The sequence below is a fragment of the Mus musculus genome, chromosome 18 (assembly GCF_000001635.26).
Source record: "Mus musculus strain C57BL/6J chromosome 18, GRCm38.p6 C57BL/6J".
Classification (NCBI taxonomy): Eukaryota; Metazoa; Chordata; class Mammalia; order Rodentia; family Muridae; genus Mus; species Mus musculus.
This window is the reverse complement of record NC_000084.6, coordinates 10,566,255-10,589,953: the sequence shown is the minus strand read 5'-3', so window position 1 is coordinate 10,589,953 and position 23,699 is coordinate 10,566,255. Positions and strand designations below refer to the sequence as shown.

Below are 23,699 nucleotides of genomic sequence, written 5' to 3'. Positions count from 1 at the left end.
CTTGTATATGTATGGGCATGAGGAGGTCCATGGTTGATGCTGAAAATCATCCTGAGTCACTCTTGTACTTTATTCAGTGAGGTGAGGTCTCAGTTAACTCCAGAGTGCGCCTATACAGTTGGTCTCACTAGCCAGATTGCTCTGGGCAATCTTCTTCCTGCCTCTGCCTTCTGGGAGGCTTGAATTACAGGGACACTGCCATATCCCTATGGCATCTAAGAAGCGATGGTAATCTAAACATGGTCTTCATATTTCCTCAACAAAGACTTTAACTACAGAGCCATTTCCTCATATCTTAAATCAATTTACTAACATTAGCAGAGAGAAGAATCACTAATAATGTAATTGTTCTCATTAAAAATTTTTCAGGATAATTGACTTTCGGGAGAGAGAAGGGTGAGGTTGACTTGAGACTCAGGGTCCTGCCATGTAGCCCACACCAGCCTTGAACTCAAGAGTCCTCCTGCTTTAGCCTTCTGGCTGTATGCTAGGATTGTAGCCAAGTACCATCACACTTGCTTCTTGCTTTTACTTTTATTATTATTTTAAAAAAACCAAACAAACATGTTTTAAAATAGTGTTATGGGCTAGAGAGCCAAGCAGCTAAGAATTCATACTGCTCTTGGAGAAGAACTGAACTTGGTTCACAGCATCCATATCTGGATGCTCACAACAGGTAGCTTGAGGGGAATTGGACACTTTTTTCTGCACTCCATTATCTGTAACACTCAGAGTGAACCCTCCTAAAACACACACACACACACACACACACACACACACACACACACACACACAATAGTGGTACCTGTTCATTGTAATAATAACAGAGCTACAAAGTTGATTCTATATTCTTGTTACTAATGGACTAATGCTTTGATAAAACTATGAATTGAAGGTTCTTGGTAGTAAATAGATAATTATATGTTTTTTTAAAAAGTTATTGATGACTAAACTGATTAGAAAATGAGAAGTTAGCAGGGTAGTAGTGGCGCCTGCCTTTAATCCCAGCACTTGGGAGGCAGAGGTAGGCGGATTTCTGAGTTGAAGGCCAGCCTGGTCTACAGAGTGAGTTCCAGGACAGCCAGGGCTATACAGAGAAACCCTGTCTCAAAAAACCAAAAAAACCCCAAACAAACAAAAAAACCAGACAGGCAGAGAGAGAGAGAGAGAGAGAGAGAGAGAGAGAGAGAGAGAAAGTGTGTGAAAATGTAGATGATGGAAGTAATTGGGAAAAATTGAGGAAGAGAGGTTATTTTTTTTTTTTTTTTTTTTTTTTGAGTATCTGTGAGGATTACGCCAATGACTTAGCTTTAAGAACATTTTTAGCAGGCACAAATTGCTGAAAACGATTAGGGGTAAGCTCCAGAGGGTGACTTAAGATTGTTGAAATTCTATGTGTTCAGAATTTCAGCATATGTTCAGCATCTGAGGTGGAGACTAATCCATTAGAAAACACTGCTGCTGCCTCAACTCTTCTCAGTCAAGCTAAGATTGATGAGGACAGAACATTTCCAGGTAATACTTTGAAATTTTTATTTGATTTTTACAGTAGTCAGTGCCATATTTGTTACTGTTTGAGAACATTTTCATGGGAAACAGGCTTGTTGACCATTGCTGTATTTTTAAAAATATGTTTATTTGTGTCACTTTGCATCACATGTGTGTATATGTCCCAGAATAGGGCAGCAGATCCCCTAACTAGACCTTGCAGTGAGTGCTGGGAACTGAACTTGTATCCTCTGCAAGAACATCAAGTGTTCTTAGGTAGTGAGTCATCTCTAGCCCTTGCTATGGTTTTTAAATTTGTGGTTATCATTAATTCTTTCTAGAATTTCTTCTATTGACTGCTTTGTGGCAGTACCTAAATACTATCTTTGGCCTGCCTACCACAAATTCTTTGGTTTCTCTAGCTCCTATTTTGATATTCTCTAGAGAAGTGCTCTTTAATGAATTGCTTAAGCTGGGGATATTCCTCAGACTTTATCTGTTATTTGTGTTTTACCTTTGTGGGTTTTCCTCAGTACTCAGTGAGTCTGTCTTTGAATTAAAGGTTTAACTATGTTTCAAGTTTTCCACTTACAATGTTCAAGAGCTTTATTTTTAATACCTCGTGATTTTTAATATTAGATGAACTGTTGGATGAATATTGCTCACCTATGCTCACATGAAGCAACAGAGGATCTATCTAAAACTCTGTAACTGTATTATTTACTCTAAGGGAAAGATACACTTGAAGTAGAGTGCTGAGGTCAGCGACCACTCAGGTGTAACTGAGTGCCTGCAGTTTACTCAAGTAGGGGAGGGATGAGTGAAATACAGTCATGGGAAATGCATTTACATAAAAGTAAAGCACCTTTATTAAATTTAATTATGTACATAGTTAAGATTCTAAAAACCATACCATTTTAAACAAAATGTTTTCATATATTTCCATAAAGAGTTTAGTCATGTAGACATTGAGCCAGTTTCTTTTCTTTCGTATTTGTTGATGGTTTCTGAAATGACGAGATGAACTAAATCTACTAGATCTCTTTGCTGCTCCTTGGTCTGAGTTTGTATCGTGTAGAACTTTCTGCTTCTTTTTGAAGGTAATTTCTAAAAGGAAGTTTTTATTTTTATTAGAGGTTTTATTTTAAAATTTCAGTTAATTTTGGGATTATAATTATACCATTTCCCTTTTTTTCCTCTCTCCAACCCTGCTCGCTCCCTTCCATATTCATGGCCTCCTTTATTAGAATAACTTCTTGCAGCCGGAGGGATGGCTCATTGGTTAAGAACACTTGCAGAAAACCTAGGTGTGGTTCCCAGTAACCACGGGTGGCTGAAAACTATCTGTAATGTTAGCTCAAGGGGGTCTAACACTTTCTTCTTTCCTCCTTGGTCACTGCAAGTGTACTGTGTAATTATAAAAAAACAATCAGCCCAGTACATAGACTGAGACCAAGTGTTTCTCCACGTCAGTGCGTCTCTCACAAACCCCTGCTCTGCCTCTCCAGAGCTCAGAGATGGGTCTTGCCAGCCTGCACTCCACTGCGATTACCTCTCCTCTGGAGCTCGGTCCTTGCCCAGTCTTCCCATTCTAAAAAGCCTGGCCAAATTCTGCCCCAGCTAAATTCTTTCTCTCCAGCCCACCTGAGTTGCTACAAATGAAAAGCTCCAATCTTAGTTTAGAATCAACAGATAACACAACTGCTGGGCGTGGAATCTATTGCCCTAAACTTATCAATTATTCTATATTGGAAATCTTAACTTTCCGTGGTCTACAACCTGCTCCTCTCACTCCTGCCTAACCATACCAAAAAGTCTATTCCTCCCTCCTCTTTCTCTCTTGGGCTCGAAATGCCCTCCTCCCCCCTTTTGCCCGGTGATTGGCTTCTTTTTGTCTTTATTATCCAATCAATTAATTAGGGGAAAATTCTGCTACATGCATATATATGGTGCACTTACGTATATCCATGTACTCATAAACACACACAAAATAAAAATAAATTTTAAAGTAACTTCAGTGTAATGATGCTTAATTAATAATGATTTCTGGCCAGGTGTCATGATGCATGCCTTTAGTCCTAGCACTTGAGAGGCAGAGGTGGGTGGGTCTCTTGAGTTCCAGGCCAGTCAGGGAGAGGTGGAAGAGAGAGTGTGTTGTGTATGATTTCTTCCAGTAGAATGAGAGCTATTCAAATGTTTAAGATATTGTACTGGAGAGATGGCTCAGCAGTTGAGCACTGACTGCTCTTCCTAATTCCCAGCACCCACCTAGTGGCTTACAACTATCCAGTCCCATGGGATCTGATGTCCTCTTCTGGCCTTGAAGGCATAGGATACATGTAGGCATGAAATGTGCACTCATTCATGTAAAAAACATTTTAAAACTTTTTTACTATACAATTTATGTGCTTTATTAAATGACAGGTTCAGCTCCTAATCAGCAGCACAGTGTACTCAGTGATGAAGCGTCTATCAACAGAAAGAACAGGTAAGGTGTCACTTTAATTTAGGGACTTGAGAGTTCTTAGACTTTCTATAAAATGTTAATGCTAGTAATCACCATTTACTCACTTTTTTGTTGTTGTTATTGAATGTCTTCTTTTTGTTTGTTTTTGAGACAGGGTTTCTCTTTGTAGCCCTGGCTGACTTGGAACTTGTTCTGTAAACCAGGCTGGCCTCAATTTAGGGATCAACTTTCCTCTGCCTCCCTAGTGCTGGGATTAAAGGTGGGGCCCACCACTACCCTTGATATTTTTCTATACCTATTCATGTAGTAGCTTTCCTTTTTTTGTCTCTAAAGGTAATGTGCTCTGAGTGTATTTGTCTCGCTTCCTACCTCATCTAAATTTTACATTTGGATTTTGTAGGCATAAATGTTTTGTACCCTACTTTTAATAAGCCCACCACCCAGCAGAGGTAGTTATTAGGATATGGGGAAGTGGACCTGTTCAGCAATAGTTTTTTGGTGGTGAACTTGATCTTCTTTGGCAGCAGTTCAGTCCTGTAGAAACACCAAATATGAAATATTTGCAAAATACCAAATATCTGCAGACCAGTCTTCTAGGCGGGCAGACACCAGGCAAGAACCAGCAGCTACAGTTTAGTCCTTTCATCACACAGACACCAGGCAGTTGTAGTTCAATCCTGAAGAAACCACCAGGCTCACCAACCAGCCTAAGGCAAGACTACAGAGGGGGCAAGCTGCTGCAGGAACCTCATGAACAGTTTTTGGGCTAGTTTCTCTTAATGGTGGTGTTACCACAAGTTGAGTTCAACAACAGTATGTAAGGAGAACCAATACATGTGTGTCTTTAGCGAGGAATACTGAGGCGGAGCAAACCAAAGCCCAGTGCTCATCTCCTGCTGTCTGGGGGATCATATTTATACTCCTCCTTTAAGTGTCCTTTCATGTGTTTGCTATATCAAAACATCCTTTCACCTGTGTCCGCTTCAGGAAAACATCATTTGACATAAATTAACTTTCCAAACAACTAGGAGTTTCCACTTCAGGATTTCATCAGAGTTTTCTTGATCTCTTCAGCAACTGTCTACTTATGGACACTATGCTTATTTGTAACTTTCTTCTATTAAACAGCAGTGACAGATTACTGAGTGAAGACATAATGTCTTTGACCAGTGGGATAAATTCCTACCTATCAGACTTAGCCTTCATTTCCTCATTTCTTTTCATAATTTTTCTGATTGATGCTGCTGGCAGTAGTGTTTAAGAAAGGTATTTTTTTCTGTACTCCTTGAAATACTAGGTATTAGATATGTTAGAGTGTTTTAAATAAGTAAGGTGTTCTCTCTTTATGCCATTTAGGTAAGTAGATCTGTTTGCCTCTGCCTTCCAAGTGTTGGGATTAAATGTCACCACCACCTGGCTCTGATTTCCTTTTTAAATTTCATACTGGGTGTTGAACCTAGCCCAAGGCCTTGTGTATGTACTCTGTCACTGACTAAATATACAAAAATCTCACCTTGATTTTTATGAGTTTTTTTTCTTTGTATAGAAAATGTATTCTTGTCTTCAATGATTTGACATAATTATAAGGATGTATAATGTCTAATTTTTCCCTTCCTTCCTTTCTTTGTTTTAAAAGGGATGTACCACCAAACCATTCTCAGCTGAAGCATGATTCTCATTTGGAGATAACAATTCCAAAGTCCTTGAAACTGAAAGACTCAGAGAAAGTGGATGAAAAACAGCTGGTCATAGTAAGTATACAATTTCCCTGTTGTTAAAGTATTGTTGTAAATGAATTGTTTACTTCAAGTTCTTAAAATACAAATTAAGGGGATTGGAGAGATGGCTCAGCGGTTAAGAGCTCTGACTGGCTCTTTCAGAGATTCAGTTCCCAGCACCCACATGGCAGCTTACAACTGTTAACTCCCAAGAAGCAACACCCCCACACAGATACACATGCAGACACCAATGTATATATATATATATATATTAAAAAAATTGGTTTTTGGTCATCATAAATTTTAATTGTAGAAAATATTCCTGGTATTATTATAGTCTTTTCTTCTTTAAATAATATTTTAGTTTCCTTGTCTCTAGTTTTAATCATAACAAATTAAATTATTTTTTACATATATTTTTTTAGATGAGTTGCTTGATCACTGCCTTTTCCAAGAAGTTTTATTTTAATATTAAAATGACATGGAAGTTAGTACAAATGACAGTGTTTGTGTGTCATGTCTATTATACTACCAATGGATAGAAGCAAGTTGGCTATCCATTGATAGATGAGTGTATAATCACAATGGTTAGTTCTCAGCATGGATATTATGATGGGAACAATATGTTGAATGACATAAGTCGCTCACAAAACGACAAAAGGCCATGCATGGATTTACTTAAGTGAAGGGCAAAGAAAGCAGAATGGTGACTGTAGGAGATTTACAGGGGTGGGGAAGCGGCAAGATGTTCTGCAATGAAAAGAATTTAAGAGATTGCTTATAAACAGTGTAAATATAAAAAGATACTACCAAACTATAGTTAAATATGCTTAAGAAAATTATTTTTATGTATATTTGCTTACATTTGGCTTAGAGTTTTGTTAGACAGTAGATAAATAAATTTTAAAATGTCAGGCATGGTGGTATACACCTGAATCACAGCACTCAGGAAGAGGAGGTAGGCAGATTTCTGAGACTTTAAGGCTGGTCAGGCCTACTAAATCAGTTCAGGCCAGCTAGGGGGCTATGCATTGAGTTTCTAGATTAGCCAGCCAGGGATTTATAGTGAGAACCTGTTTCAAAAAGAAAAATACTACTTGAGATAAGTTTTAGGTAATGTTTTGCTGGTAGTTTGAATCCTTTAGAATGAACTTCCCTTTAGTTTCATGCAATCTTGTACTTGCAGTTGATTTCTGTTTATTGTTTAACCCTAGTTGTATATAACACAATAGTGATGTTGCTAAGATCCTATTCTGAAACTTTTAGTAGCTGCTTTAGTTCAAGTTATACAATTGCAGAACAGAGAAAATAAGTTTATTTATGCCTTTAAAATTGCGTGTATGTGTATGTGCGCGTGTGCAAGCATGTCCACACCTGTGCCATGGTGCCTCAGTGGAGGTCAGAGACATCTGGTGGATAGGTTCGCTTCCTCCTCCATGTGAGTCCTGCAACACATTATTTTCTCTAGTTTGAAGTATATTAGCTCTCCTGCATAGATTATTATTTTTTGAACCTTTGGACAAAGTTTATATTGATGGACATTTTCTCAGTTCTTTAAAAAGTACTATGCTCTTGAATGAGTCAATAGGTTATTACAATGGAAAATTTGTGCATTGAATGTATGAGTTCCTGTATATGAGGGACAGAGTCAACAAAGGTGTCTTTAGTCACACTCCATCTTATTTTTGGAGACAGGGTCTGTCATTGAACATGGAACTAATCAATTCATTTAGACTGGAATTTGAGACTCATGCTTGTATACTAGTTTTTTAAGATAAATTTTAATTTATTAGAGAGACACAGACAGTCAGACAAGACAATCAGACAGAAAGACAGACACACACACACAAATACACACAGAGAGAGAGAGAGAGAGAGAGAGATTGAGAACACATGTGCACACATACCACTGTGTCCATGTGGAGGACAGAGCACAACTTTATTGCCTTTAGATTTTAGACTTTGCTATCTTAATTTGTTTCATAAATTTAAATGTTGCTCATAAATTAAGTAGTTCTCACTTTCTGGTCATAGTTTTGAAAGCTATATTTCTTTGTTGAGGAAGAAAACCTTTTGTTTGTTTTTTATAAAAAGGATGCAGGACACAAACGATTTGGAGCAGTGTCCTGTAATATCTGTGGAATGCTCTATACAGCTTCAAATCCAGAAGATGAAACACAGCACCTGCTTTTCCACAACCAGTTTATAAGCGCTGTAAAGTATGTGGTAAGTAGACTTTGTGAACTAAAGCATATATGGCTGGAGATTAGGTCAGGTTCCTTCATTCTTTTCTGTTTTCATTATGTGTATGGATGTTTTTCCCACATGTGCATTTTTGCTCTGTGTGTGCATGGTGTTCATGGTGGTCAGATCCCCTGGATATTGATGGGCAGCTGTGTGGATGCTGGGAACTGAACCTCAGTCCTCTGCAAGAGTAGCCAGTGTTCTTGGAGCCATCTCTCCAGCTCTTAGGTCATGTTCTTAATGAACTAAATTGCCAAATTTAAGTCACTGAAATTCTTTTGTTTTTAGAGATTAATAATATATACAAAAGCATACATAGGTAGTGGTTTCCTTTAAAACAAAACCAAATATAAAAACCAAGGAATTTATCCCCCCAGGTTGATACTGTTCAATTTTAAATTTAGGTTTTTAGCTTATTTGTATTTTTAAAATTTTCTTTTGACATAGTTACTATGGAATGAATCTATATTAAATATTCTTGTGGCTTAGTACAGCTTATATTTGGAGATTGATAGTATATATTTTATCAAATAGGTGATTTGGGGACTCTGCTGTTAATAAAATTAGTCTTTATGAAGTCAAAAAACAATTCTAGCACACTTTTAAAAATGTCAAAGTAAATATGGTTTAGTGTAAAATGTATTTTGGTACAAGATAAATTTTCTCATAAATGCATCTAAGCATAATAGGTTTGTCCAATATTTGCTTCTGAAAAGAGCAAATGTGTTAGCAATTTTGAGCCACTTTAGATATATAATTGCTATTTACCTGTAACTGAAATGGAATCTTTTATTCTTCACATTACCTTCTGTACTGTACACTGACTTCCAGGATATCTGAACTGAGCTTCATTTCATCAGGTACTAGATACTGGGTCACTTAAAAGTCTTGATAGCCTCATCTAGATTCATGTACTTGGCTGTATTTTGTTTCTGTTCATTGCTTCATGGTTGAATGGTTGATCATTTACCCAGTGTTACTCCTACCCAGGCTAGGTGAGCTCTTCTTCTCTGGTTCCCTACTTGGCTTATCCTTTGTATTCTTATTTCATATGTGTTTCAACATACACTCGTTTCTACAGCTTCACTAAATAAATATAATGTGTGTAGATATAGGCTATAACTTGGTGATTTATTCTTTGCAATTTAGGCTTTTCTAATTTGGGTGTTAATATTCTTACATCTTATATTCTTACATCGAGAAAACAAAGTGGAGCTGTTAGATAACAAACCATAGAAGGAACCTGATACAAGTCCTTCACATTCAATTTAAATTGTTTAATTCTCATGTTCATTTAGGGTTTTTGTTTTGCTTTAGTTTTTTGATACAGGGTTTCTGTGTAGCCCTGGCTGGCATGGAACTCATTATGTAGTCCAGGCAGGTCTCACTCAGAGATCTGCCTTCCTCTGCCTCCCTAGTGCTACGATTAAAGTTGGTTAATGCCTTTAATGCCTGCCATTAATGAATTTTTATAGTTGTATTGGGGTATCAACTACTCAGTGTTTTGTTCTGTTTTTTTTTTAATCAGATTTTTTTAAAAAAGTAATTTCTGCTCTCTAGATATTTAAGCAGTTAGGTCAAGGAAAAATGTAATCATTAGTGGTTAGTTGCTGTTAGAAATCCACACTAAGCTGGGAGCTGGTGGCACACACCTTTAATCTACCACTTAGGAGGTAGAGGCAGGCAGATCTCTGTGGCAGCTGAGTGAGTTCTAGGATAGTCAAAGCTACATAGTGAAACCCTGTCCCCAAAAGCAAAACAACAACAACAACATCTAAACTAGGGGTGAAGTTCCATAGTGAAACATTTACTTAGCATGTTATCAGCTCTACTTTCAAACCTTAGCATAGATACATGAGGGTTTTCATGAGAAATATAAAATGTGGCTGATATGTTAGCGTAAGCTTTTAATGCTAACACTTGGGAGCCAGAGACAGGCAGATCTATGAGTTTGAGACCAGCTTGGTCTACATAGCAAGACATTGTTTCAAAACAAAAGCAAAAAGTAAATATAAAATGTTGTATAGCATCCAAATGGCTAGATTATGGGAATGTAGGTTTTGGAAAATACGTCCTGGTAGCAGAGGGTTATATGTAATATGCTTACAGCTATGCATTTGCAAATAAGGTGTGGTTATTGGGTGGATTTCTCTTAATATAAGTCCTTCATCTCTGTTTCATTTTCAACCAGTAGACAGATTTTGACCCTTAAAAATTCTCTAGCCGGGCGTGGTGGCGCACGCCTTTAGTCCCAGCACTTGGGAGACAGAGGCAGGCGGATTTCTGAGTTCGAGGCCAGCCTGGTCTACAAAGTGAGTTCCAGGACAGCCAGGGCTACACAGAGAAACCCTGTCTCGAAAAACAAACAAACAAACAAACAAACAAAAAATAAAAATAAAATCTCTAAGAGTCAAGTTATTAGTGATACTGGCAAAGTATTCACTGCACTTGAGTTACATAAGTGTTTTGAGCTAACATGATTGTTTTATCTTTGTGCATGGTTGTAGTTATTGTTGTACTTTGGGAACGTTTTGTTGATTAGTTGAGTAGAGCCTTGGTTTTCTTTGTAAGAAGAGAATGGATGCTCCTGAGTTACTTAGTGGCTGTTCTGTGCTACTGTTTGTCTGGTGACAGCCATTTTCTAGATTGTTTAGAATAAGAAACAGATCCAGAGTTGTTGTAGTTTCCCCAAAGCTAACAAACTACTACATTCAAACTTGGGGCTGGAGAGATTGCTCAATGATTAAGAACACTTGTTCTTTCAGAGGAACCCACATGGTAGCTCACAACATCCATTAACTACCTTTCCAGGGAATATAACATACTCTTCTGACCTCTTAGGGCCTCAGGCACTCACATGGTATGAGCAAAGAACACTTATACACATGAATTAAATATAAATATTTAAAACAAAAATGTAAGCTTTTACTATGGAAGTTTCCACTGAGTTATACCCTTATGAGGATCAATGAAGTCTAAATAATAGTAATTTTGTTTTTCACAGTTTCTAGTTAAATACAAAGGCTTATTTTGGTACATGAGAAAACAATTATATTTAAAATAAAAATTATCTAATTGTGATGGTTTTCATAGACAAACATGTACATTTCTAATTATTTCACAAGAAAAATTTGTACTAAAATGTCACTAAAACAAAATAATATATCTGTGGTATGTAATATAATTATACCAGTTTTACTATTTTTTAAAGTCAATTAATAGGAAGAATAATCTATTTAACTATCTTGAGGTAATTCAGTCCAGGAAGTATGTATAGTTTGAAATGACTTAAATCTGCAGTTCTTTATTGAACTTATGGTTTGATTTCTTCCTCCTATACTCTATGGTTTGATTTAAAAAACAAAAACAGTAACTTCCCTTTCACATCATAGACATTGAATTGGTTTCAGAAGTTTTCCAAGAAGTAATGTTAATGTAAATTCCTTTTTAAAAGAAGTGTTATCTTTTATGCCTTTAAAAATTGTTTAGTTATATTTAAACATGTGTGTGATTCTGATTGAGCTTTTTATTATTCTGATTTCTTTAAACAGTTTAGATTATTTATTTCACTTTATGGTTATTAATGTTTTATTTGTATGTGTGTATGTGTACCTGCCTGTTAGGTCTCCAGGAACTGAGGTTACAAATGGTTCTCAGCTACCATGTGGGTTCTGGGAATCGAACCTGGGTCCTCTGCAAGAGTACCAAGTACTCTTAAGTGCTGAGCATCTCTCCAGCCTGACTTCTTAATCTTGAGATAATTTTCCCATCTCTATTGCATTTTAGTCACTTCAATTTTACTTGTCCTTGAATACTTATTTTTTAAGCAGATTTTGAATTTTCAATATTTAGTTCTATGGTCTTAATGTATGCTGACCGTTGTTACTAGAAATTTTTGTCTCTAACTAAGATCCTGCTCCTATTCCATCAAAAACAAAAAACAAAAACAAAACAAAAAGATAACCTAGAAAACCAGTTTCTATGTTTTCAGTCTTGCCATAGTATATCAAAAATTAGCTGATCTTTTCTTTATTGAGCTTTTATATTTTTAAAGGTGATGCTAGAAAAGAATTTTTCCCGAAATAGAATTACAAATTGCTTTTTAAAAGGCCTCTTTCCATAGCATTGCTTGGGTAAGACTAATGGAACAACTAGTTATAGCTCACTCCTTCTGTAATCATTTTGAACTTCAAAGTTCCTAGTTTTAAGCTCTGGTTCAGTCCCATCTTACTAGATTTAAGTGGTTTTTGTTTTGTTTTGTTTTGTTTTTCATGCAGGTTCTGCTCATTAATCACCACGAGTGTGGATCTGAAGAAGAGTTTATTACCTCTCTTTTTTTGAGTATGTCTAACTTCAGATACACACAACGTAGCCTCCTTCCCTATTAGATTCTTAGAAGGTAGTTATATTTTTTTATAGTCTCCTTCTTGTGGCTTTGACAGTTGTGAACAATAAGAGTAAAAGCTGTTCCTTTCATAGTGGGCTACTGCATGCAAATCAGTTCACCTGAAACCTCCTGGAGGTCTTTGGCATACCAGACATAAGTATACAAGTGTTTATTTGTGGAGGTAACCATGTTCCAACAAAATCTGAGAGCTAAATTCTTTTATCCAGAACCTGGGAGAGTTATCCTTTCACTCCTGGGAATCACTGACTTTAAGGGGCTTGGTTTTTTGGTTTTTTTTGTGTGTGATTTTTCAAAATTTGCTAGGATGGGAAATGATAAATTAGAAATTTTGTGGTATGGCATATTATGAACGAGAACTAGAAATTAGCTTGTTCAATCTGTTATAAATTTAACAAAACATACTTATCATGCCTTGTTAGATAAATATTAATGAACCTATATTTTTCATGTTTGCAACTTTTAGACAAGTGGATGTAATTTTTGTCTTGTACATGAATGAACAAAGTATGATACATAAAATCCATTCTTTTATATTTAGGGCTGGAAAAAGGAAAGAATTCTTGCTGAATATCCTGATGGTAGAATAATAATGGTTCTTCCTGAAGACCCAAAGTATGCCCTGAAAAAGGTAACTTTTTAGTAAAATTTCATACAGAAAACTTAAGAGGATAATACATTGCAGGTTTTGCACATTAAATGCCAATTCTGAATTAAAGAAGGTAATCTACCCAAAGAAAAAATGAATACAATTAATTTGAAATGAATTGAAAAATTATGCCAAACCTTACTACCTATAAAATATATGAAGTAGTTTGAAATATTTCCTGTGAACAATGTGAGTGATTACATGGAAGGCATAATTACGTCTTTAGTAGTTGATAGAATTTACTTTATTGAGAAATGAATTAGATAATGCAGCATGGCACTGTTTTGTCTTACAGAATATTTTGAAAAGGACCATGGCATAAACTAGTGTGCAAGCCTCTAGAGTTTAATCACCATTAATGAAAAAAGAAAAAAAAACATAAATTACATTTACAAATAATATACTTACTATGTCTTAATTGTCTTTTAGATTTTTTTTTCATGAAAGATTCTTAATGTGGATATGAGTGTAGTTATTTATCTAAAAATCTAGTTATACTCTAGTGTGTCTAAAATGTCTAGAACCACAAGGGAAATAAAGTTTAAATTTAGGACTATGTCACTTGAAAAGGAGGCTAAGAAAACACCTATTATTTGAAAATATAGCTAACATCTTAATTGATATAAGAAATATATTACAAATATATACAAATTGTCTCAATAACTATTAATTTCTTTAAGCTTCTTAGGGAAAGCCTACAATTGATTGTATTACTAGTTAGTAACCCATAATAGGCTTAAAATTAAAATAGAAGGAATTGTGAGCAATCTATCTCTAGGAACCAATCAAGGATACTCTTATAAGATATCAGAGATTATGAGTGGGTGTAGTTTCATCACTGATTAATGGATGCACTTTGTTGTGTGTGCAACAGAAACGAGAGTATGGGACAACCCAGAGGTTATTTGTATTTTAGGTTTAGTGATGGGAATGGTCATTAGATGGAACATTTGCAACTTGTGTGTCCCCATTCTGTCCCCTTCCCCCTCAAGATAGGGTGTCACTGTGCAGCCTGGTTGGCCTAGAATTTGCTCTTTAGACTAGGCTGGCCTCACTCAGACTAACAGAAATCTGCCTGCCTCTACCTTACAGATACTGGGATTAAAGGGATGTGCTGCCATCCTGGCAATTTATGTTCTTTTAACTGGAGAATTTGTATGTAGACCCCTTTAGAGTTGTGATTTTTTTTTTTTTAAGTGCCTACAAGAGCTTGAGCTTGGAAGAAGCAGTTTGATGCTATGTTAATGTTGAAGGTTCAAACCTCTGTTCCCCATGGTTTTCTAGATGTTTAATGTTTGACATAAGATTATGTCACATTTGAATTTGTCTCTTCCACATACAAAATGAAGAACTATAATATTCAAAGGGATATTGGATTAAAATGGGTTCAGTTCTTGATTTCTGTCGCTTTCAGATGCTTGCTAGATAGGAAACATTTTTTTTCCTGTGTTCCATTAATTTTGCTGTTGAAAGTTCTAAGGCTTGGAAAGAAAAGTGGCTTGCTAGCTAAGATCCCAGCATGTTCTGGCCATTGTAGACACTTGGTGTTCCTCCTAAAGGAGTCTTAATGCTCTTACCTGCTTACTGTTTCCTAGACTGCTAGGTTTGACAGAACCCTCCTCCCCCCCTTTTTTTTTTGCCAAGTTACTTCTAGTGCTAAAAATCAGCACATATACCTAAAATAGTCCTTCAAGCTGGGCATGGTGGCACATGCCTGTGATTTAACACTTAGGAATTTAAGGCAGAAGAATTGCACTAGTTCAAGACCAGCCTAGGCTACATATTGAACACCAGGCCAGCAAGGAGGTACATAACAAGATCACAAGATTCTGTCTCAAAAACTAAAAAACACCTCAAACAAAAAGCTCTTTAGAGAGCATATATTATATATTATTGAGTAGTTTTTACCTGTATACAATTTCTTATACAACTGTTTAAACAAAGTATTTTTCTTTACTTGGCAGGTTGATGAAATTAGAGAGATGGTTGACAATGATCTGGGTTTCCAACAGGCTCCATTGATGTGCTATTCCAGAACTAAGACACTTCTCTTTATTTCTAATGACAAAAAAGTAGTTGGTTGCCTAATTGCAGAACATATCCAGTGGGTAAGTGACTTCTAAAGAGTGTTCATACATAGTTTGATATCTAAATTAACTTATTATTACTATGTGATCTTAAATAATATCCTAATAAATCTATCTACATTTTAGATAAGGGTATAAATTTAAGAATTATATATAATACTGCACTATAGTAGAATTGTATTTTGTGTAGGAATTAATTTTTCTGTTTTGTTTTTTTTTGTTTGTTTGGTTTTTTTTTTTTTAAAGATTTATTTATTGATTATATGTAAGTACACTGTAGCTGTCTTCAGACACACCAGAAGAGGGAATCAGATCTTGTTACAGATGGTTGTGAGCCACCATGTGGTTGCTGGGATTTGAACTAAGGACCTTTGGAAGAGCAGTCGGGTGCTCTTACCTGCTGAGCCATCTCACCAGCCCCTGTTTGTTTGTTTTTTGAGACACAATCTCACTATGTAATACAGCTTGGTTTATAATTCACTATGTAGCTTAGGCTTTCCTCAAACTTGGAATTCTCCTGAGTACTGGGATTATAGGTGTATACCACCACATGAAGGTGGGAATTAGTCCGTCCGTCCTTCCTTCCTTCCTTCCTTCCTTCTCCCCCTTCTTTTTCCCTTCCACTCTTCTTTTTTTTTTTTTGAGATAGGGTCTCAATATGTATGTAGCCTTAGCTGTTCCAGAACTCACCATGCAGACCAGGCTGGCCTTGGACTCATAGAGATCCTCCTGTCTTCGCCTCCCTAGCACTGATTTTAAAAGCATGTATTACCATGCTGTCTTAGTTAGGATTTCCATTGCTGTAAAGAGATGCCATGACCAAGTCAACTCTTATAAGGACAACATTTAATTGGGGCTGGCTTATAGGTTCAAAGGTTCAGTCCATTATCATCAAGTCAGGAGCATGGCAGCTTCCAGGCAGGTGTAGGGCAGGAGGAACTGAGAGTTCTATATCTTGTTCCAAAGACAAACAGGACAAGACTGGCTCCATGTGGCTAGGAGGAAGGTCCCAAAGCCTGCCCTACACCAACACACTTCTCCAACAAACAAGGACACACCTCCTAATAATGCTACTCCCTGAGCCAAACTTACACATGTGGGGCTGCTTTTTTAAATACAGTTTTCTAAATACAGCTTAATCCTGCCACACCCATTGGTTTCATACTTTTGCACAGCTGCTTTCATACATAAAGGCAGACAGAGCAGCTGTTGACGTGCATGAATAGTTACTGTCTGTGACTCTGTAGAAAGTTTGTCACCCCTGAATAGGTCCATTTTTTAGTTAAGCTCTTAAGTGAGCAGTTGGTTTGTGTTTAGGAGGCAAATTATATAAAAGCAAATTGCAGCTAGTGATGTGCTCACATAGTTAGTTTTACATAGTGCTGAAGACCAACCTCTGAGAACAGAAGTTTTGACCTTTAATCAGTTTCACTTGAGCCAGACCTGAAATCTGTTTTATTTCAGCCAAGTTCTTGCTCATGTATTCAGTTGTACTTTGTTCATAATTAGTGTTGCATTGATATCTTTACCACCTTCATAAGTGTCTACACAATTGTATACTTTATCACAGTAATTTTTAAAATTATGTTTTCTTTCATGTATGCCTGAATGTCATGTGCATGCCTGGTGCTCCTCTAGGCCAGAAGAGGGCATAAATCCCTTGGAACTGAAGTCACAGATGGTTGTGAGCTGCCATGTGGGTGCTGGGTTCTCTGAAAGAGCAGCCAGTGGGGGCTGGAGAGATAGCTTAAGAGCACTGACTGCTCTTCTGGGGGTCCTGAGTTCAATTCCCAGCAACCACATGGTGGCTTACACACAGCCAGCTGTAATGAGATCTGATGCCTTTTTCTGGTGGAAAAAAAAAAAGCAGCCAATGGTTTTTTTTTTTTTTTTTTTTTTTGGCGGGGGGCGGGTTGGGGGGTGGAGACAGGGTTTCTCTGTGCAGCCCTGGCTGTCCTGGAACTCACTCTGTAGACCAGGCTGGCCTCGAACTCAGAAATCTGCCTGCCTCTGCCTCCTGAGTACCGGGACTAAAGGTGTGCTCCACCACTGCCCAGCAAGCAGCCAATGCTTTTAACTGCTGACCGATTTCTCACCCTCTGCATGTGTCAAACTTAATTTTTGTTTTCTAATTTAAATTTCGTGCTTTGTCCTCTTGGAAAACTAGGCATGTTCTTTTTGACAACTCTATTGGCATAAGAATGTTTACAGTTGTTTTATTGAGACCAGAATATCGAAGAAAGGGCTTTCTTAATTTTCCTTTTCTCCACACTCTGAGTTTTTCTGTCATGGTAAGCTCATGAACAGTAGGAACAGTCACTATGACTGCTGAGCAAAATGTTTCCTTGTTTAATGTGCTTAATTATATGGTCAAATTACTAGATAAGTCAGAATGGAAATAGACCCAGATCAGTAGGTGGTCTGGTAGTTTGTTTATTTGTTTGTTTTTAAAGATTTATTTATTTATTTTATGTAAATATACTGCCACTGTCTTCAGACACAGCAGAAGGTGGCACTGGATCCCATTACAGATGGTTGTGAGTCACCATTACATGGTTGTTGTGGTCAGCAACTCTGGTTGCTGGGAATTGAACTCAGGACCCCTGGAAGAGCAGTCAGTGCTCTTAACCACTGAGCCATCTCTCCAGCCCCAGACTGGTAGTTTTTTAAGCAGTCAGACATAGTTTATGCATCAGCAAGATTTACACTAGACAACTGCCACCTTTATTTCTTCCCATTTTTGACATTTATAGGGCTATCGAGTTATAGAAGAGAAACTTCCAGTTATCAGGTCAGAAGAAGAAAAAGTCCGATTTGAAAGGCAAAAAGCCTGGTGCTGCTCAACATTGCCAGAGCCTGCAATATGTGGGATCAGTCGGATATGGGTGTTCAGCATGATGCGGCGGAAGAAGATAGCTTCTCGCATGATTGAATGCCTAAGGTAGCTTATGTAATTCTTCAAGTCATTTGCAGTAGTTTAGCGTTTCAGTATAAAGACTGATACTTAGTTGTAACTGTTTAACTTTTATTTGTATTAATTGTAAATTTTGTATAAGTATACTAGGTCTATACTTTTTGTTTAATTTGAAGAGTAAAAAAGTTTGATAATAGATTAGACATTATTAAACCTCTTTGCTTTTACTTATAACTGTAAAATTAGTCCACTGTAACAGACATATTTCAACCTATGTTCACTATTGGAGGTTTTTAAACAGAACCAGAGAAATGTGGATAGTGTTTGGGAAATGAGCTTTCAGAGAAAATTGTCTCTGTTAGAATTTTTGGGCCAGTACATGCCTCTGCAGGAAAGGTACTAACCGAAAAAGCCTGCTGACCTGAGTTTAATCCCCACATAAAGGAAGGATGGGACAGCCAACTCCAGAGAGTTGTATGAGCTCCAAATCCACACTGTAGCATGAACATTCTCTCTCTGTCTCTCTTTCTCTGTCTCTGTCTCTCTCTCTCTGTCTCTGTCTCTCTCTCACACACACACATTATGTTTTAAAAGTTTTTAAAGTATTTTTATATTTTTTTCTGTCTCGTTTTTCTGTTACTTGGATTCAGACTTTTTTCTTCCAGTAAAGTCCCTAAGATAAAAGATAAAGTGAAGAAGGTTAAAATTAATATCTATAAGGGATTTTGGGGGCAGAGCTGATAGCTAGATAGTAGAGCACTTGTCCACCAAGTATCAGGCCTCGGGTTCAGTCTGTAGTCCTTAAAAATTGTTTTAGGTCAGTTTATTTATTTATAGAACATCAGCTGTTTCCCATGGGAATATGTTTGAAATAATCCATTACCGTTACAGGTGAAAGCCTAAGGATTCAAGGACTATAGCTCCTTATTTTGTATATGTTAGTGGAAAATAGCTCAGAGCTGTTCTTTACGAAGCCTGAAAACAAGCTAATTAAGTTAAAAACAGTCCTAAGGGAGTGAGAGTATTTATTGTCCATCCTTTAAATCTTGCAGCAAGCTGTGTAGGTTGTTCTTGTTCATAAAAAATTGAAACAGCAGTATTATAATTCTTCCAGTGGTCGTGAATAAGCTCCCTGTTAAAAATCCTGTCTTTTCACTTATAATCCTTCGTACACAGATCTTCTGTTTCTAGTGTATCGCACTCTGGAGGTGTCACCAGCGGGCTTGAGAGTTAAACCTTAAACCATCTATATGCCATTCAGAGGGTTTTAATATATTCAGAACATACATACGTTATCATCTCGTCTAATTTTGGAGCATTTCTACTCCCCATCCTCTCCAGAGGACAATCTCAGGTGCTATCTCTTTCTTGGTTTTTTGAGACAGAATCTCTCACTGGCGTAGAACTCACCAAGAAGGCGAGGCTGAATAGCCAGTGAAAGTCAGGGTCTGCCGGTCTCCACCATGTAGTGCTAGGACCAGAAGAACATGAACCACCACACGTGGCTTCTTAAAATGTGGGTTCTGGTAATTGAACTCATGTCCGTGTCCTTGTACATTACCAACTAAGCTATCTTTCCAGCCCTATTTTACCAACTGAGCTATCTTCCCAACCCTAGTCTAAAACATTTTTATAAAACGCTTCTTTTTATGATTACCATATAGTAGAGTACAAGTATTTGTTCTTTCATCAGCTGTGCATTTGGTTTTGTTTTTGGTTATTGGCCATCAAAAATAATATTGCTATGACATACACAAGTGTTTGTATGAATAGATATCATTTTGAGAGGTGTACAGTTTTGAGGACCTTGTAGTTTCATGTTTTGAAGACCTGCCAAACTCTCTTTACAGTGCCTGCACCATTTTTACAGTCGCACCAGCAATAGATGAGGGTTCCAAGTCTTCACTTCATCATTTTTAGAACAAAAACCTGTTGAGAGGCAGTGGATGTGTCTCAGTAGATAAAGTTCTCTCTGCGTAAGCGTGAGGACCTAAGTTCAGGTTTCCAGCACCTGTGTAAAAGCAGAATGTGGTGGCGTGTACCTATAATTCACCCATGTAAAAGCAGAATGTGGTGGCGTGTACCTATAATTCACCCATGTAAAAGCAGAATGTGGTGGCGTGTACCTATAATTCACCCATGTAAAAGCAGAATGTGGTGGCGTGTACCTATAATTCACCCATGTAAAAGCAGAATGTGGTGGCGTGTACCTATAATTCACCCATGTAAAAGCAGAATGTGGTGGCGTGTACCTATAATTCAATGCTGGGGCAGTGACATACTGATCCCAGGATATCCTGGCTACATTTTAGGCAAAACAGCAGGCTCCAGGTTTAGTGAGAGACTCTATCTCAAAAAAATAAGATGGGAAGCAGAGCATGGTGGCACATATCTTTGCTACCAGCATTTGGGAAACAGAGGCAGCTGAATCTTCTGTTAGTTTAAGGCTAACCTGTTCTACATAGTAAGTTTCAATTCAACCATAGGTACACAGTGTGAGACCCTGTCCTAAGTACAGTAAAACTGAGGGTTGGGGCTGGAATGAGGGTTCAAAGGTTAAGAGTACACACACATACACATACACACCCTGTGTTCTCAAGTCTCTCTGTCTCTGTCTTTTTCTCTCTGACAGATACACATAAAGAAAAGAACCTATTCCAACTTATGTCAGCTTTTAAATTGGTTTATTCACATTTCTTTGTTGAGTTGCAATTTATTATTATGGACGGCTTAGTATCTGATTTATAGATATTTTCCACCATTTTGTGTTTGTCTATTTATATTCTTGATAATGTGTAAAGAACCACAATAAAGTCCAGGCAGGCCTTAAAGGGCTTTTGTTTGTTTGTCTTACTATGTCTTACAAGTATCCCTTTCTGGCCTGGAACTTGCTGTGTAGATCAGGTTGACCTTGAACTCACAGAGATCTGTCTGCCTTACAAGTGCTGGGACTAAAGGCCTAACTAAGCCTTTGGCCTCAGCTATGGTCTTAAACTTTTGATCCTTTGCCTCACTTTCCAGATACTAGGATGATAACACCATGCCTGGGTATGCCCTTTGACCACACACACTTCTTATTTTGACGAGATCTTCATGTTTGTTTGTCTATCTTGTTGTCATATTTTAAAAGCCATTATCTAATACGTGTCCCCAAAGATGTGTGCGTGCTCTTCTAAGAGTTCATAGTTTAGTTTTTACACGAAGGCTTTGGCTCTATTGGTTTTATGATTGTATGAGAAGTGATAACCACACAGATAAGCTTTTGGCATGCAGGTGTCCTGCTGTCTCACTATTCCTTACAGGAACTGTACTCAGCCTCTGAATAGTTGTTATCGTGGGCATGCCTGCAAAGATTTCCACCTGGACTTGTGGTTTGTTTCGTTGTACTCTGTATCTGTGCTTACATCAGCATTACACATCTGGAAAGTTATAGTTTTATGTGGCATATTTGGAAATAGTCCCTTCAGCTTTGTTCTTTTTTTCTTTTAAAAAAACAACAATTCTTTAGTGTCCTTTTTATTTCTTTGTGAAGATCAGCTTGTCAGTTCCTCCAAGGAAGACAGCTATGGGTCAATGTGTACAGTAACAGTATCTTAATTGTATTGAGCCTTCTGATTTTTAAACATGGGGCGTCTCTCTTTATTAGGTTTTTATTTAAACAGTATTTTATAGTTTGTAGCTTACAGCTCTTTTGGTAATTATCCTAAACATTGTGTTCAGCTTGGTGCTATAGGATTGCTGTTTTCTAGGGCCACATTTGGATTGCTAATTTCAGGTATATAGTTCATACACAGAGAGCTAATACAGTTCACCCCTGAATATCAATCTGGGTTGTAACCTTTGAAATCATTTACTGAATCTTAGTAGGTCTTTTGGTAGTCTTTGAATTTCCTATATACTAGATGACTTCTGCCAGAGAACGAGTTCTCCTTCTGTTCGGTCAGGACACTTATTTCTTTTCCTGTTTATGATGGTTAGAACTGTCAGTGATGCTATTGAAAGGGCAAGTACAGATTTACCTTTTTCCTGGTCTCTGAGAAACAGTCCGGTCTTTTACTGCTATACCCAGATTGAGTGAGAAGTTCTTCATCTCTTAGTTGTTGAGTACTATGACAAGGTGTTGGGCAAATGTTTTATAGTTGTTGCTTTTGTAAAAGTCTTACTATTTCAAACTAATATTTTAGATGAATAGGTATTTTATTTTTTAGAATAATATAGCATTGCTTAAGTCTTCTTTGTCTAAATGAATTTGATGGGTTCAGTTTCAATGAACAAAGATTAATTTTTCAATCTTCCCTGTTTTCCCCACCCCTCCTTTTTTTTTTTTTTTAACAGGAGTAACTTTATTTATGGCTCATATTTGAGTAAAGAAGAAATTGCTTTCTCAGATCCCACTCCTGACGGAAAGCTGTTTGCAACACAGTACTGTGGCACTGGTCAGTTTCTGGTCTATAATTTTATCAATGGACAGAATACCACCTGATAGAAATCTTACTTGTTGTGCCAGAAGACATCTTTTGAAGAGAAGGAATTGGTTGCTGACTTTATCCAGGAACTAGGGCCATTTTTTTTACAAATGAACTCAGGACTGGCAACAACCATATGGTTGTTCCATTTTCATAAAATTGGAAACAATGCAGTAATAGCTTATTATTGTTTTGTTTTTTTAAAGAAGATATTTTATTATCTTTTACAGAAATTTATGATTGTATTTTATCTATAGTTATTTAGACATGTTTACATGCAGCAGATAATTGTTCATAGTGGACTGAAGATTAATGCAAGGACTATGGTCTCATTGATAAGTATATTTTGAAGTTCTTAATATGGAAATATACCAGTGTAGCTTGGTACTGTATTTTTTTATATTGATCTGCTGATACCAGTTATAGGTTTAAAGATTGTATTTTCAAAATGAAAACCAGTGCTTTTGAGTTACTATTCAAAGAGGGTACAGTATTACACACTTAAGAATTTGAAGTTACTAAAGTGTACTCTTAAGTATACCCCACAGAAAAGGAGAGCTCCAAGTGAAAGGACTTGTATAATAGCAAGTGTCTCCATTGCTTATGTTTCTGAGACTGATGGTGGAAAGGTCTCTCCTGTGGGGAGCCATAAATGACTAGAGTCACAAAGAACTACAGAATAGTTGTAAACTAAATGTGGACGGCTTGGTATCTGCGTTGTTATTCCTCAGAAATACTGCACTGAGTATACGCCCTCATTACTGGACTTCATCTTGATACTTGTCTGTCCTTCATAGTGCCCTCTACTTTTAAAGGGTTATATGTCGAAAAACTGCTGTGGCCTTTTATGACCTGTATATAATGTAGAATAAAATAATAAAATACTTGATAGCTTTTTCTAAGTGATAAATGTACTTGATACAATGTTATATTGAATGTTTGTACCCTTTCAGGGAGTTTCTTTGGTTTGGGACTGAAATAAGATTAAAACACAGGCTTCTTAAAGGTAGTTCTCACTAGCTTGCAATTTTTTTGAATATTTTAATATTAATTTAAAAGAACCACAGTACAAGAGTGAAGCGCCACTGTGGTTTCAGTTAGATCATCTTTATGGGCTGAAATGATCATATCTCCACTGAAAACCTATTAGAATTTATGATTAGCAGTCGGGTGTACATTTTACCCCAGCCCGTAGATTTGTTCTTTTATTATTTATGGAGTGGTGTCACACTGTACTCCTTCGTGAGCAGAATGGTTGGGT

General features: G+C 37.0%; 1 protein-coding gene across 4 annotated transcripts in view; it reads left to right on the top strand.

Annotated features, from left to right (window-relative positions):
• Esco1 (establishment of sister chromatid cohesion N-acetyltransferase 1) overlaps window positions 1–23,447 on the top strand; it is a 44,357-nt gene extending 20,910 nt beyond the window's left edge. The window contains exons 4-11 of one of the 4 annotated variants that reach the window (XR_001782403.2): window positions 1,404–2,588; window positions 3,913–3,976; window positions 5,592–5,706; window positions 7,768–7,899; window positions 12,864–12,953; window positions 14,936–15,079; window positions 17,812–17,999; window positions 22,308–23,446. Coding sequence is in view for 2 of the 4 variants with exons in the window: in XM_006526353.4 (XP_006526416.1) it covers window positions 1,404–1,515; window positions 3,913–3,976; window positions 5,592–5,706; window positions 7,768–7,899; window positions 12,864–12,953; window positions 14,936–15,079; window positions 17,812–17,999; window positions 22,308–22,455 (993 nt within the window). In the remaining 2 variants the exon portion in view is untranslated. Of the gene's footprint in view, window positions 1–1,403; window positions 2,589–3,912; window positions 3,977–5,591; window positions 5,707–7,767; window positions 7,900–12,863; window positions 12,954–14,935; window positions 15,080–17,811; window positions 18,000–22,307 lie in introns of all 4 variants that reach the window. The other 3 variants (XM_006526353.4, NM_001081222.1, XR_003952544.1) reach the window with 3 other exon arrangements.
• Window positions 23,448–23,699: the final 252 nt, after the last annotated feature.